Here is a 17,310-nt window from a genome sequence, read left to right as displayed (position 1 = left end):
TTTTTTTTTTTTTTGAGACAGAGTCCCATTATGTTGCCCTTGGTAGAGTGCTGTGGAGTCACAGGTCACAGCAACCTCAGACTCTTGGGCTTAAGTGATTCTCTTGCCTCATTTTCCCAAGTAGATGGGACTACGGGTGCCCACCACAATGCCTGGCTATTTTTTGGTTATAGTTGTCATTATTGTTTAGCAGGCCCGGGCCGGGCTTGAACCCACCAGCCCAGTTGTCTGTGGCTGGCACCCTCCTCACTGAACTACAGGCACCGAGCCACAAATATTTTTACTTGTAATGTTTTCACTGTCATTCAATTCTAAATATTAATTTCTTTTTCAACTTAATAATTTAGAAATTTGATTTTATTTTCCAAACATATGATATATTTTTAAGCTATCCTTTTAAGAAATTTAATTTATAATTTAATGCATTATGAGTAAAATACACAGTATGACATTAATTCTTTGGAATTTGAGGTTCCCTCTGAAACATAATCTGGTATATTTTTGGTAAATATTCTGTATATCTGTAACATGAAGTAATTTATATATTCTATGACGAGCTCTATACATGCCTAAGTCTTAAGTCTAACTTGAGTCTATTAATGATGTTTAGATATTTACCTATATTGCTTCTTTTTGTTTGATCAATTATCTCTCAGAGAGGCGCTTCAAAATTTATAACCGCAATTACTGAAATTTTTCACTTAAGCCAATTTTTTTGATAATTGTTGTTTTGATAAATTGTTGATAAATACACACACAGACACACACTGATAGGTGCACATATGTTGTCAATGAGTATATCTTCTTGATCCACTATGCCTTTTCCCAATATAGTACATCTATATTGGTAAGGTATTCCAGCTATGTATTTCTGTATAAATACTACAAAACCTAATGACATAAAATAAGCATTTAATTTTTCTTATAATTATGTGGGTCACAATGGGAAGAGCTTGGATGGGCCCACTTCTAAGATGGCTTCTTCACTGATATATTTGGCAACTAAGCTGAGATGTATGAGTACTCCTTGGTTACTTCTCTCTTCAGTCACTTCACCTGGGATCTTAGGCTTTCACACAAAAAGATAATTTGAGGGTAGCTGGGCTTCTTATATGCAAATTACTTACCAGAACTCAAGCAGAACCTACCAGTTTTATCTCATTATGGCACTGTCTTGAAGTCTAGATGAGGGTGGGGCTCTTTGTGTGTAATTCCTTGACTAACACCTCTCAATCTGAAGAGCAAGGTAAAAGCAACATAATTTGTGCCCCCTTCACATGCAACATACAATTGGTAAAGGGATAATCAGAGCAACACTCCAGTTCAAACAGCTTGGGGAACACAACACATAACAGTTACTAGTCCCTGGCAATTCTGAAATCCACTTGAGCTATATCACCAATTCCTTGGTTAGGACCCAGTCCTGTCTCCTGGGAATAATTCCTGAAGGTCTTGCCTGTACTCTCTTGGCTCTTGATTTCTGTCCTCTGAATCATCCTTTCTAATAATAGCAGCATTATTTCTCATAGTGAAAAGGTAGAAGCAATCCAAGTATCCAGCCACAGATAAAAGGAACAAAATGTGGCAGGTGTAACTGGAATATTATTGAGCCTTCAAAAGGGAGGAAATTCTGAGACATGCTACAACATGGATGAAACTTGGGGACATTATACTACGAAGTGAAATAAATCAGTCATAAAAAGACAAATACTGTATGATTCCATATATACAAAGTACTGAAAGTAGTCAAATTAATAGAGTCAGAAAGTAGAATGGTGGTTCTAATCCAAAGGCTTAGTAGAGTTAAGAAATGGGAATTGTCTAATGGCTATAGCATTTCAGTTTTGCAAGATGGAAAGAGTTCTGGAGATTGCTGCATAACAATATGAATATATTCAACATTATTGAACTATACATTAACAATAAGGTGGCAAATTTTGTTATGTATGTTTCACCACAATTTTTTAAAAAGCCAAACAAACAAAGAAACAAAAATGTACAGTAACCAGCTTCTTTAGTCCATGTCTGTTTATGTTTATTGTAGGCAGTCAGAAAGACCCAGGTAGTCTGCATTTGTCTGGAAACCTCCTCAGTCAGATGCACAAGTTCACAAGTGACAATGCTGTCAAACTTTCCACCTACTATTTAACAAAATTCCCCCTTTTTCCTGCTTCCCCAGTAACATTTTCTTCATTTCTTCCTTCAAGACTCATCAACAAATTTCTACTTTCATTAACCACCTGTGGGGCACTTTTAGCTTCTGCCTCTGCATGGTCCAAAGCTACTGACACAAATTTTATGTTTTTGTTATTGCAGCAACCAATTTCTAGGCAATAGCTTCTATTCCAGTTCTCTACTGTTAGACGTGAATAACTGATGGCAGCTGGTCTACCAGCACCTGTTTTCATCCACTCTTTATGTCAGCAAAACTACCCTGGCACTCCATCAGTGTTGACTGTATGGGCTGTTACTACGAAGTTTTTGTAGTGATGGAGTGGGAAATTATTGTCCAAAGTAACATGGGGAAGACGCAAAAGCAGAATTTCAAAACTTTCCATTTATCTATCCAATTTCTCTTTCAATTCATTCATAGCAGTTCATTTTCTGTTTGCTTGGGTATGCTTTTTTTTTTTTTTTTAATCATTGTTAGTTTGGCTATTCCTTGCTTCTCTCTAGCATTTCCAATTTCTTTAATTTGGGGGTGGGATGTAAGAGTTGATGGAAAACTGTTAAACAATATGGACCATGGCAATTTTAATCTACTGGAGAATACAGATCACTAAAAAAACAGCTATTATAATATACTGTGCTAAATGATGTGAAGAAGATAAGCTTTATGTATTATGGGGAGAATGAGGAAGTTCATTCCAAATCAGTTTGTGGGAGGCTTTAGAAAGGGGTCAAGTAGGAGTTATAATGTAAAGCACAGTTTAGGCAAAAGGATTTCAGGTATAAGGGCAACTATAATGTTATGACTTTTTAAGATAGCATGAATTTTTTAGGACCATAAATGGAACTGGAATTTTATTCTGTAGAAAAGTGAACTATTAGGATTAGATTTATATGTTTCAAGGACTATATAGGCAGCACTATATAATCTTTAAACTTCAGGATTCCTTGCTTGCATGGGAACCTTCTATAGTCTTGGAATGGGTACTAGCAATAACTTTTGTTCTGTTTTTGTAAAATTTTCAAAAATAAGATATTATTACTATGATGGCCTCTTTATACTATAATGTACTTCCATTACACTTTCCCTTAGGCTGTGGGCATTCTGGGAAATTAGCTAGGAGGAAGTTCAGGATTTTTTAGTCTGGGTTTAGTAATATGTATTAAAGTGGTTTGCAGTCACTTCTGTGTATAGTGAAATTATTGCTAGACATGGTGGTTGGAAACAGCTTCTGGTAACACTCTTTCTGCCTATAGTGCCTACCAATATAGCAGTTATAACACTGGGTCACAGATGTAGGGTCAAAGGTCATGGTGTGATATAAATATATATTCATATTTTTTTTACTTGTTCCCTAAATAAGGATCCCAGAAAAAGTGTAAACTTCAGGACCTGCAAACCATAATCTTCACCTGGTGCAATACTAGACAGGACTAAACAGTATGGTATTATTAAACTTTTGTTTCTTTTTTAAGCTTCGTGAAGGTTGAAGGCCTGAATCAAGGTGGCCACGTAAATGGAAGGGGAGGGTCAAAATATAAGAAGCATGCAGAGAGTTCAATCTATGGCACTTTGCCATTGTTCTGACTTGGAGGTCCTAACACAGAAAAAGACAATTAGGGGAATCGCAAGTCTGAATCCAGTTTTGGGCTTGCGGCATTGGGCAAATAGAGGCAAGCGTTGGTTTGCAGCAAAGTTGAACGCCTAGGTGTTTGGGAGAGCCTATTTGCTATATTCTCCTTTCTCTGGAGGCCACTTACCAGTCATTTTTGGCCCTCGCTTTCCTGTCCAGACAGCACGAAACAGGAGCCACTTCCTCACCTTCGGAATTTCCCAGAGGCGCCCGCGGCACTTCCGCCCCAGGGGCCGCCGCTCAGGGGATACAGGGCGCGCAGGCGCATTCGCGCTCTCGCCGGGCCTAGGTCAGGCGGCTGCGTGTGAGGGCACGTGAGTCCTGAGGTGTTGACGGGTCTTGGGTGCATCTCGTTCGTATCCTCTCTCCCACGAACGCAGGGTTATTTCCCACTAACTCTCCCGGGCCTCCACGTCCCCCGCAGGAAGTCTGCGGCACCTTCCCGAGGGCTTTGCAGGTCTCGAGGCGCCCGCGAGCCGAGGCCAAGGTGCTAATGCGTCGGGGCTGATTTCCCAGCTGGGAAACGCGCAGCTCGTTACCTTCGGAGGTTTTGCGCAGGGGCGGAATGCTTCGTTGAGCGGGATGTAAGGCCTGAGGTGACTTTGTAGTTTTCATATAGGAACCTGGAATTAAGGAAGACATTCCTCAGAGATTTAGGTACCTGTATCTGAAGTCCATTTTCTCTAGAAAAGGGACCAACCACAGGGATTGCAGCCTCCTGGAATTGAGTTGTCGGAGTTAGGTGAAGATTGTGACACACCTCTTGTGACTAAACTCTGCCATGGTAGCAGGATTGTTGGGGAAAACTTAACCTCGTTATTGTTAACAATTGTGGAAAAAAAAAACAATTGTGGAACAAATAGACGTGCATGTTTGCGGGTTTGTTTATTACAAATACTTTTTAAATAGCTATTTAAGGAAGAGTACCAAAATGTAGTAGGCAACATTAGTCAAATGGGGAATTTTATGATACTGGCAATTTGGTGTGCACATGAAGTTGCTGTAATTCTATGTATATATATATATTTTTTTTTTGCAGTTTTTGGCCAGGACTGAGTTTGAACCCACCACCTCCAGTATATGGGGCTGGTGCCCTACTCCTTGAGCCACAGGTGCCACCAAGTTGTTGTAATTCTACCCATGACAACGTATTGATTGAGATGGAGATCTCACCTCAGTGGGCCTTATTCTGATCACCTTTTAAATTTTTTTTTTTTTGAGAGAGCCTCAAGCTGTCCCCCTGGGTAGAGTGCCATGGCTTCACAGCTCACAGCAACCTCCAACTCCTGGGCTCAAGCGAGTCTCCTGCCTTCGCAAGTAGCTGGGACCACAGGCGCCTGCCACAACGCCTGGCTATTTTTTGGTTGCAGCCGTCATTGTTGTTTGGCGGGTCCGGGCTGGATTTGAACCCGCCACCTTAGGTGTATGTGGCTGACGCCTTAGCCACTTGAGCCACAGGCGCCGAGCCTTAAAATTTTTTTTAAGGTGTTCTTTTCTCATCCCCTTTACCTGCTTGAGCCCCCCACCTACCAGTGTCTCTTCTTTTTTTGTAACATGCAGTATAATTTATTTATCATAGCTATTCTTATTTGTCTATCCTATGCTAAAGCTAAGATTCATGAAGAGGCAGGATTCCCCCCACTCTATTTGCTTGCATACTAATGTATTTTGAGGGCAAAGAACAATTGTGGCTCCTAGTAGGCCCTGAATACTTACTGAATGAAAGAATGGGTATGTTATCTTCCAGAGTATAAAGTAGAGCCAGAGATCGGGATAACCTATGTGGAATATAGTTCTTTTGAAAGGTCTAGTAGTGAAGTTAGTCAATAAGCCAGCAAATTCTATTGAATGCCTGCTTTACCCCAAATGATAGCTTTCTAAATTGTCAGAAATTACCATCTATTCTCTATTGAACACTTTGATGCTTTGAAACATTTCTTATACCTTTTGGTATCTCTTGGGAGGCAGGCTTTTATCATTTGCCTTACATCCTCCGTAGCATATCTTAGAGTGATGTATGTGCTAGATAAGAAGTATTTGTTGTAAAAGGAAAGGAGTGAACTTGGTGAAGGCATTAAGTTACTTGAGAATCCAGTTTTTTATTGCATGACCATTTGTTCATGGTATAATAACCCACAACAGTAGTACATTGCAAACTGAGGGCTGTTATTCTGAAGGATTTGCATATTTTCTGTGGAAATTTTGGGTTTTTAATTTCAGTGATCATCTAAAAAATTTAACATATTCTGGGTTATCTGGGTAACCAAATCCTGGCAGGAGGTTTTGTTGCTCCTGTTTTTTTTTTTTGACTCTCTTTTGAGCATGATAGCACTGGTAGTGTAGTCCTTTGTCACAGGTTAAAGAAAAGAACAGAGGCAGACCAAAAATGCAGGTGATTTATTCACCTCAAATGAAGCCCAAATGACGTGAAGGCAGTTTGTTGGAAGAATTCATAGTAGTTTAAAAGGAGAAAAGAGAGAAGTGAGTCATAAGATATGGTGAAATAGTCTTGCTCAAGTAGCAGTCAGTACCATACTCCTCCTGTTTTGAGAGGTGATTTAGTTTTGGCAAAATATAATCATTGATTTTCTTAAATTAATACTTTAAATATGTTGGCGTTATTGTTTTCTTGCATTTATTTTGTAATTTTGTGAGTTTTTTGTAGCTACAAGAGTTACAAAATATGGATTTTGTGCCTAATTCTCTGATTTACATATTTAAATAATATCTTAATGCACATAATTTAAGATGGGACTGTATTTTTACTTTTAGTAATTTTTAGTGAGGTGTTTATACTTTAGTTTTGTGAAAAACCACATTACAAAGCGTCAGGGCTCAGGACACAGAACATTTATTTCAGTAAAGTCCAGGTGTGATAATTCAGTGTAGGACAGATATTTCTACAGCAGCTGATGCTAGTGGTGTGGATGGTGGTAAAACAGAAGAGGGGGAATCTTAAGAAATTGGAGAAAGATTGGTTGGAGAAAATGGAGGAATTTTGGACAAACTCGGAGCTTGCTGTGCAGTTTAGCTTTTGGCTGGTTCTGAATTTGAGTGTTGTCTATCTTAGTGACTCTTCTCAAGTGGCTAAGTGAAATGAAGTTATTGTGTTTCCAGATGTAAAAGAAAAAAATTTAGGCAGCATTTCTGTAGATAATGTACATCCCTAATCTGGGTGTAGAACACTAGGAGACTCAAAGTGCTGTTTAAAGTTATTGCAGTAGAAAATCAGAAGAAAGAGACGCTTAGTTTCTGGTACTCTTCTCTATACTTCATTCTCCAACCTCAAACTGACTCTGAAATGGGAAATGGAAGTAGAAAAAAAAGAGATTTCGGCCTTGTTTTGATTTCTTTTTAGAAGGGTTACTGGAAGCAGGTGTTATTTCAGTCAAGTTTTCTACCATGTGCAGAGCAATGTTGTCTGGAGTGCAGTCAATTAACAAGTATTTATCGAGCACTTATAATGTGTCAGGCATTATATGAGGAGCTGAAGACAACTCCCTGCTTTTGGGACTTATGTAAAACTAATAATTATTGATTTTGTTCTAGTCTGTATCTTTTCTTGGTGCACATTAGTTGAATATGAGTGGGCAATTTGAAAAATTTTAGTATGCTCTTCATGCTGATTTGTCTCATTTCCAGGATAAAATACAAAGTTAGAAATTATAAAGCCTCAGGCTAATGTGTTCTTTTTCTTTTTTTCTGTTTTTAGGGGTGTCATGAAAGTTGATATAAATCTCCAGAAGGTGGATATTGACCAGTGTTCAAGTGATGGCTGGTTTTCCGGAACTCACAGATGCCACCTTAACAACTCAGAGGTAAGAACATGAAAATAAAATCCTCTGAAATCAGAAATGTATTATACTTTTGAATGTGTTGTATTTGGGTAAATGTGGGAGATGCCTGTTACTGGGAGAAAAATGTCCAATGGAGGTCTCATTGCTGCCAAACAAACTGAAAGGAGTAGGAATAAAATTTTTGCAGAGTAACTATTCGTTTGGGGGTGAAGAGAAGGCCCAAACTAAAATTATGTCTGAAATTTGACATTAGTTAAAGGTTGGCCCTATTCTTTGAAATGGGTTGGAAAATTAAAATAGCCATGAGGTGAGAAACCAGTCCCAGGCAGGATCAACTAGATTATGCATATTTTTATGGATATGATGCTTATCGAAATAATTGGTGGTGTTTATTTAGACACACCACCATCTGCTAGAAAAGCACTAGAAAAGGTATGGCACGGCAATTTTGAAAACAAGAAGAACACAGTATACAGCGAACTGGGAAGGAATTGTGTTTATTTGTGTGTGTTTAATAAATTTTCAACTTTTCTCCTTCCTTGATTTGATGGGACTCCAGGTGATAAGGATCAGGCCTGGAGATTATGCTTCTGTAAATCAGACTGTCACTTGTCTTTTGTAGTTTCAGAAAAGAAATAGGATGATATACTAATAATTTCATTTTCATTAGTATATCTCTGAGGTCTCAAAATACTATGAACCATAAAGTTTATGTACTTTAGTACAATAAATGTCCTGATCTTACATAGCTGGGTTAGCTCAACATTGATTCCATGAATTTGTGAGGAAAGTTGGAGTGATTTCTTTAAAATAAAGGAGCTATTTTCACAAATGTATTAAACTACATCTTCTCTTTGAATTTTTGCCATTTGTGAAAGGTGGTTATATAAAGTGTAATTTTAAGGAGAAGAACTTTAAAATAGAAATTTAACAATAAACAATTATTTGTGCCATTACACAAATAAAAAAGTACACAGATATGCACACAGGTGTACATGTGTGCACATGTATGTATGTATGTCCATTGCATGTTTACCATGTGTACACCATGCCACACATACTCCTGCCACACCCAGCCCACACATGCTCATACTCCCCATACATTCCACACACACATCCATAACACTCCCACACTCTCCACTACAATATTGCTCAATCCTCTCACCCTCAAAGAACCCACATCCCTTTAAATCTATCACATCTCTCCACTATGTCCCCATGAGCCCCCAACTTCCCCTAAAGTATCTCCCCATTCCAACAAGTCCCTGCACTCCCTTGCACATCTGCATACACCTCCATATGCAAAACTCTCCACCCCATGCAGTTCAGACCCAAAGGTGTGTATTCGTATTGCTGTCTTGTTAACTCATGAAAGTTAAGATCCTCTTTCTGCCTCTTTTCTCTACTTGTTCTTATGTTTGTGAACATTTCTAAGCCTCCACTGCCCTTTGGATGATTCTAACATTTTTAAAGATGTGGATTTCAGCCACTGATTTGAGTATCTTTAACCTTGTTACTATCTCCATGCCAGTGGCATATAGCCTCTTAGCATTGCCTTTTAGCCTGAGTGGACTTCTTTTCTGCACAGGTGTCATATTGTGGATATTGATCTGTGTGTGCTCATTTCTGTATAGCCTTGTTTCAGTGGTGCTCCTGGGTGGTTCAATAAGTCTGTCTAGAAACAAGGAGATACTTACTTTTCAGTTTGGGACAGTTGCTGCTTGCCTCTAATAGCACATTTGTTTATTTGATTAGACATGGTCAGATCACAAGAACCATTTTGTCTTTTTGGAGATTGACTTATTTTCATTCCATCAAGGATTATAAATCTGAAAATTGACTTATTTTCATTGCATCAGGATCATAAATTTTCTGGGTTTTGCATCTTTTTGAAGCTTTCCAATAAAGTTAGTTACATCATCCTCAATTTTTATTAACAAAGACTAGGTTAAAATGTGTAACTCTTGGGATTGAATACAGGGAGCATTATATTTATTCATTTCATAGTGGAAAAACTAGATAATATATCTTACAAAACAACTGAAAGTTTAGTGAATTTCATTTGAAAAAGTAATAGAGATTCAGTGATCAAAAAATAATATCAAACATTTGTACCCTCCTATTAATCTGAAAAAAAAAATGCCCCAAACCCTGGATTTATAGAATGCATTATTTAACTTAGAATCTGGATCTCTCTCACTCTTTTTCCTTTTTGAAAGTAAGGGATCTTTATATCTTGGCCTGTGCCCTTAGTGGGGTAGTCTGCCCTGTACAGTGCTGTTCTGGAATTGTTCATATGTTTTTGGAGAGCTTCTCTGAGGTCCTGTAGTTTATGCTGTTCACTCTAGTCATCTGCCTTGCTCTATACACCATCTTCAGTCTAGTTATGAGGTATAGTCTTAGAATTCCTTGTACTGATGTGAATTAGCGATCAGAAGAAGCTGACTTCTCTTGAGATTTCAACTTCTTGGGAAAATAGAAAGAAAAATCTCTTCCTCAGGGCATTTTTCATCTGTTCTGTGTCTCCTTTGTTCTTTGTAACAGATCTGTTACAAACCACAAGGATCACTGTGTAAACTGGCGTATTTCGCAGAGTATTTTAACATGGTTCACATTTGTAGGTTGTGGGGTCCTGTCTTTATAAATATTCATATTTTTAGAAATTAAGCCCCTCATCATGATTTACAATGAATTTTTCTTTCCAGTGTTTAACATTCTTCTCTTATAAATAGCAAAGGAAGTTACAAATTTCAAAGTTCTAAGTGAGACACACTTTTCGCTTTAAAAGTTTTTCTGGCCATATTGACTTTTTAACCTGTAGGGTATGTTAACCAGAATGGCAGGACTGATGTAAGAAATAGATAAGCTGTGTGGGACTAATGCAAAAGCCTCAGGAGCATTTTGGAAAGGCATGGAATGGTTTGTGATGAGGAAGATCATTAATGACTTTAGGGTGGTCACTAGGTCCAGGAGGCCAGTAAATAGTTTTTGAAGGACATAGTAAAGCAAAATCCTGAATCAGCAGCCTAAACTAGTTTGAAGGATTATTCTGTCTTCATAACAGAACACTGCAAAATGGATGTGAATGTTTTCAGTATCCGTTTAAATAAATTTTGGCCTAGTTTTGTATCAGTATTTGAGTATATAAAATCCTCTCCTACAGAAGTTTATTAAAAAAAAAATAATTCATATTAATTTTTGTTTTAAACAGTTTTTTTTTTTTTTTTTTTTTTTAATACACTGTAAGAATTACTTTGGGCTCAGTGCCTGTAGTTCAGCAGCTAGGGCGCCAGCTACATACACTGGAGTTGGCAGGTTCGAATCCAGCCTCCGCCTGCCAAACAACAATGACAACTGCAACCAAAAAATAGCCGGTGTTGTGCCGGATGCCTGTAGTCCCTGCTACTTGGGAGGCTGAGGCAAGAGAATCGCTTAAGCCCAAGAGTTTGAGGTGGTTGTGAGCTGTGATGCGATGGCACTCTACCCAGGGCAACAGCTTGAGACTCTGTCTCAAAAAAAAAGGAATTACTTCAATCATTATTTGAAATAGGAAACATTAGGGCAATGGCCTTGAAACTTTTTGGTTATATTATTAGTAAAATTGTTGTAAACATCAACCAATGGTATATGTATGCTTTAAATGTACAAAATATATGCATCTTTTGTTATATATATATATTCAGGGTATTATAAATTAGAAAACTTAGAGATGAGGATGAAATAGTATTTAATATGAATTAATATTTTATAAAAATATATCTTTTGAGCAATATAATTGATTCATAATTTCTATGGAAGTTTTGGTGAGAATATTATGATTGGTTATGTGTCATTTTTGAAAAGCTTAGTTTAATACTTAGTAATGCAGTGATTCAGAGGTTTCTAAGTTCAGTTTATTTTTGCATTTTTCATTTTGCAACTACCTGTCATAGTTGAAAAAGTTGCTTCACAAGGATATATTAATCCAAATTAAAGAAACAAATTGTTGACTATGTTTGCTAAATTATGCTGTTCATTTTTTAGTCTGTCAGTTTTGAAAAGGATTTGCAGAAATACAGCTGGCAATTTTTCATCTTACCTGATGTCATTTGGCCCTTGCAAACGAAATGGAAGGCTGGCACTTAAATTTTTAAAGGAATAGGTTAAAAACTAATCGGATCTGTGCATGTGGAATATTTTAAAACCAACAAGGAAGTTATATTTCCAAATTTAAACTGTAGGGCTATATAAATATTTATAGTTTTTGACAACAAAAGCCACATAGCATTGAAACCATCTTCCAATATTCATTTTCAAAATGTTCCTTTCAGTATACTTTCTCATGGATTATTAAAATGTCACATTTACTTTGAAGGAATGGTTTACATATTCTTTTTAAAATACCTGTTGCATAAATGCTGTTGACAATTAATGACTTGTTATCCCAGAATAGGGCAGCAAATAAATATTTGCCTTTTTTGGTAAAGAGCAGTGCATATACAGTCTTTAAGGTCAGAAGCAAGTACTTTACTTTTCAGAAAATTTTTGTATGGAAAGATACTCTGGGTCACATACCGTCTCATTATGAAGAATTATAAATACTCTGAAAATCCTTTAAATAACCAAATATTATTAATAGTAAATAGGGGGTGGTACCTGTGGCTCAAAGAAGTAGGGCACTGGCCTCATATGCTGGAGGTGGCGGGTTCAAACCCAGCCCTGGCCAAAAACTGCAAAAAAAAAAAAAAAAAAGTAAATAGAAAATTGTAAGCAAATGGAGGAACCAAGTAGCCACTGTTAATATTTCTGTCTTGGAACTCTCAGTTTTCCTTCGGGATCTCTCAAGTGCCTTTATCAGATTTGTTGTCATATAAGTATAGATTAAGGAAGGGCATTGATGTTAATACAAGTCTTAAATTCTAACAAAGCTTATTTATTATTTTTTATAAAAAAGTTAAATATCAATGAAAGTTATAGTATTTTCTTCTTTCATGTCAATTAACCTCTTGTGGACTCTGCTTTGGAGACCAGATTCCCTATTTTATCTAGAATCACTGGAATGTTTGTGTTACCACTTTGGTCATTGGTTTTATATTGCTCTAAGATAGTTTCTCATCTCTTTTTTTCCCCTTTGGAATGTATTAAGTGAAATATCTGTTTGTAACTCCTTACTGCTTTATTTGATGTAAGTTAATGGATCTCTAAAGATATATTTTTTAAAAGGTTAAAAAGGTCAGAAAGTATATCATTTAGTATGTGAGAAAAGGAATTTAATGCAAAGATCCAAAGAGTAATTAATCTTTCTCTTCTGAAAACCTTCTTGCATGCAGAACATAGCTTATTCATTTGGCGTCAGGAGGGTTTAGAGTACTTTTCTATTGGTCTTTCATTTAATTCAACTTCTAATTTAGTGAATATCACTTACAACAGTTATATGCCAGTTGCTGCTATCTCACCAATTATTCTTTTCTCTAGAAACTTTTACAAATAATATTGTTCCAAAAATCCATATCATATCCAATATGCTATCTACTGGTCACATGTGGCTATTAAAATTTAAATAAAAATAAAACAAAATTAAAGATTTAGATACCTGGCTTTACTAACTTGATTTCAAGAGCTTAATAGCCCATGTGTTATAGCTAGTGGCTACCATATTGGACAGTGCAGTGCGGTAGACAGCTCTGCTCTAGAATATGGTCTGGCTTATAGTGTAGTCAGGCCATACAGGCTTTTGAAAGCTTTCAGATTCCTGACTTTCCTTGTTCAGTTGAATCAATAATATTGCCGTATGCTTTTAAATTTCCGATTAATGTGGTAGCATAAACAGATTTCATAGTTTGCATTTGAAAGAACATTGCCTTTAAATTCACTGAGGGACATTTGAAGACAAACTTGGAATGAATTTTGTCTTATGTAGTCTTCTTATGATCTCCTGTATTAGCTTAATTGAAAATAAATAATGAGAACCCTGAAAACTATTGTTAATGCCATCATTTCATACTGAGAATGATAACAGTTTTTCAGTAAATGGAGAGAAGTAAATACAGGTAATTGTCTAGATATTTAAATTTTCTTTGCATTTGTAGAAAAACTTTTCTTTATTGCCAGTATAAAATGTGGCAATTGAATGTAAAGCCACACTCTTATTGGAATGTAGAAAAATGATCAGATGTTTACTGGTGCCTAGCACAGTGCTGACATTATGTTGAATTAGTGGCAACATCTTACTCTGTTTGTAGATGGCTTATTGCTTTTGATTTATTCCACTGGGATCATCCCAGTAAAATTAAACATTTTTCTTTGTTAACAGTGGCTATCAGATATTTAAAGACTACTATAAGCTACCTCCTAAGTCCTCTTTCTTAATAGGCTAAATATGCTCTGTGTCAGTCAAGTATCCTTGCATTCCCTGGATTAGCCAAAAGAGGACCTACCATCACTATATGGATCCTCATTTGTTTTTGGAGATGTGAAGCCCTAACTTGTTTGTTGTTATATAATCCTTATTTCTAAAATTAATAGAAACTGTATTTTCCTGAGATTTTTATTATCTTCCTGAGAGTTATTTGGACTAGAGATTCAGGAATTGTTCCAAAATTAGGGTTAGAAATCATTATTTCCAAACCACTGTACTGGGTTGACTGAGTTAGTCAAGGGAAAGCTGTGGCTATTTCACTTTTCCAGCAACTGAACCAGTGGCTATCGCCATCTTGTGGTTGGGGGAAAGAGAGAATCTGTAGTGGAAAACTGGACATTAAACTATTTCTTGGTTGTCTAGACATCTCCTTCACTATTAGAACACTAATATGCATCTTTCCTTATGGGCAATTGCAAGCTGGTTTGTGTGTTGTGTTCTGGTTAAACCCTAGACCACTGTTTAGCACTGTCTCGTACAACCTAGTTCTGACTTTAATCCGTTCATATCTAATTAAGTATACTGGGTTCTCTGTTTGAGGTGTACTTTAAAAGTTTGCTGAACTATTATTTTTAGTAATTCCTTTTATGATTAATAAGATTGATTTTTTTTCTGTAGGATTCTTTTCCTAACAGATTAATGCAGTCTGTTGTTTTTCATTCATGCAATGTATATTTATGAGGACCTGCTGTAAACCAGTTAATGTTTTAAGGGGTTGTGGTGGTGAACAAGAAAATAAAATTTATAATTTATAAGATACTGCTTCATTCTAGAGGGAACTAGGGAACTTAAAAATGTATCAGTTAACTTTTTAAAGTACTAAATTTGCTAAAATTAAAGTACTAAATAAAGACTAAAATGCCATATATTAATTTCTGAGATACAGGAATAAACAACCTGCATCATAAAAGACAAATCTTCATACATCTTTTAGCAGCGTAAGAATTTACCTATTGGATTGGAAAACAGTAAAACAAAATATGATGGTGAGGATATTCTCATGGGTTATTGTTAGGAATGCAAATTGTTAATAAACTTTGTGGCAATATGGTAAAAAATGATATCACCATTAAAGTATATACTTCTTTCTACTTCTTTATCTAAGGAAATATTCTAAAATTGTCATAAATATACATGTACTAGATTACTCATTATAGTAGTATGTTCTAGCAAAAATTTGGAAACAAATACAGCAATAAAGAATTGGTTAAATAAATTATGCTGCATTCAGAAATATATAATATTGCTATTTAATATGAATATAATTCTTTCATTGATTATATATATTCTCTCATTGAATATATATATATTTATATGTGCATGTGTATGTATATCCCCATGATGTATATTAAAGAAAAGAAACAGGTTCTACAGTATGATTTAAGGATTGATAAGCATTTGGAGATTTAGAGAAAAGTGATGTTACATGAGAAAGTCTTCTTGGAATGTATTTAATAGATGAGTAGAGGCTTGGTAAGATGTAGGCAACATTTTTTTTCTTGAAAATGAATTCTTTTAATTTTGAGAAGTGAAATTCATAACTGTGGAAATGTGTGCAGGGTGATCTGGATAAGCTTACAGTCTGTGTAAGGTGGGTGGATTAAAGAGGCAAGAGGGCACATGTAGCCACTGGAAGGAAATATGTCTGTCTTATAAATATCAGTGGTTTCCTTGTCTAGAACTCGTATGGAGTTGGGAAGAAGAGCATGGAGAAAGAAACAGTTTGAAGAGTCTTGAGCGTATCTGTGATAAAGTGGCAGATTTGTTGCTTTATTCCTTTTTGGCTCACAGGGAGGATAAAAATAAATATTCCCAAAATGAAATAAATGTAAATATAAATCTCAAAGCCAAAGGTTACAGTGAGAAAGGTATGAATCCACAGTAAATAGTATGGATCGGTTTCACTTCTTTTGTTATTTCAGCTTAATAGATTTTATCAAAATTGAAAGAATAAAGTTTCTTATTATTATTCATGCTAATAATGGTTACAGCTTCTTGATAGGGCTTGCTTTGGTCCAGAATTGTGCTATGTGCTTTACATGTATAAATTTATTTTTTGTCCCCATTTTACTAATGAAAAAGTTAGGTCTACAGAGGTCAAATGACTTGCTTAAAATCACACAATTAGTAGTTGGTAGAGCTTGCATCAGAATCTAGAATTATCTGATTCCAGGCCTGTGTTTTTTTACTACCATCTTATAATTCCTGTTATTTTCTAGGAAATATATAACCAGATATGTTCATGTAGGCTTAGTAGTGAGCATGTATGGGATGTCTTAGATTAAAAACTATGTTTAATATTAGGAACTGGGTATTTCAGATTCTAGGATATTACCCTATGTCAGGTGTTACTTTAGCATTACATAAAGCATTTAAGCGTTACATAAAGTAATTGCTGTAAAAAATCTAGCATGTCAGTGAGGAGAGAAATTAAAATTCTCATAGGCTCTGGATTTGTGTTTAAGGCTATACGTTAGGAAGTAATTAAATTTATATTAACTTCCAGAGAAGGTTGTAGTAGCTTGTTAGAGGGCTTTATTTGGGACTTTATGCTGGTTGAAATATTTATCAATTCTTGGAATAGTGATATGAGAGACAAATAGTTAAGAATAACAAATTGAAAGTTAAAATCAGAAACTAAAAAGATATTGTTGGTTGGAAAAATGGACAACTCTACTAGGATGAAACTTAATAAGAACACGGTAAGATCCTGAATGTAAATCAAAAACCCTGTCATCTTAAGCATAGAAAGTATGATGTGGTTTAGTTGCAGCCTTGGTGAACAATATTTGGGAGAACAATTGAAAGTTCAGTGTGAGTCAGCAGTATGGGGGGTTGCACAACAATAGCAAAATCCAGCTTTGTCTTAGTTCTCTAGATCTGGGGAGGGTTACATCTCATTGTAATTCTAAACTTAGCAGAAAATATCTGAAACAGTGTGACACATTTCAGTTCTCATACATTAAAATGTATATAGACAAACTGGAAACCTTTCCAAAGAGAAAATTAGTATTACTATAGACTTTGAAGCTTTGTTTTTTGAAGAATCAGAGAAATTGGGGCTGTTTTCTCAGGAAAGGTAAGACTTATGGATGGTTTGATAATTGTCTTCAAATCTCAAAATCACTATTATGTGGTTATTTATACTTTTTTTCCCAAGGGACCCAGGGAAAAGAATACAAAAACACTAAATACAAAACACTAAAAATACAAAAACACTAAAAACACTAAAAACACTTTATTTACAGAAAAGAATACAAAAACACTAAAAGTTCCCAGTAGGGAGAGAAAACCCAAGTGGAGAGAGAAAAGT

The 17,310-nt window shown here is 35.9% G+C and overlaps 1 protein-coding gene across 1 annotated transcript in view; it reads left to right on the top strand.

Moving 5' to 3' along the window:
• GPR158 (G protein-coupled receptor 158) overlaps positions 1-17,310 on the top strand; it is a 317,486-nt gene that overhangs the window by 28,582 nt on the left and 271,594 nt on the right. The window contains exon 2 of the mRNA XM_003786747.2: positions 7,516-7,621. Within this exon, the coding sequence (XP_003786795.1) occupies positions 7,516-7,621 (106 nt within the window). The remainder of the gene's footprint in view (positions 1-7,515; positions 7,622-17,310) is intronic.

This window comes from Otolemur garnettii, unplaced genomic scaffold (assembly GCF_000181295.1).
Source record: "Otolemur garnettii isolate 467f Iridium unplaced genomic scaffold, OtoGar3 scaffold00019, whole genome shotgun sequence".
In the NCBI taxonomy this organism is placed as follows: Eukaryota; Metazoa; Chordata; class Mammalia; order Primates; family Galagidae; genus Otolemur; species Otolemur garnettii.
The sequence above is the reverse complement of the archived record's forward strand: the minus strand, read 5'-3'. Positions and strand labels throughout refer to the sequence as shown.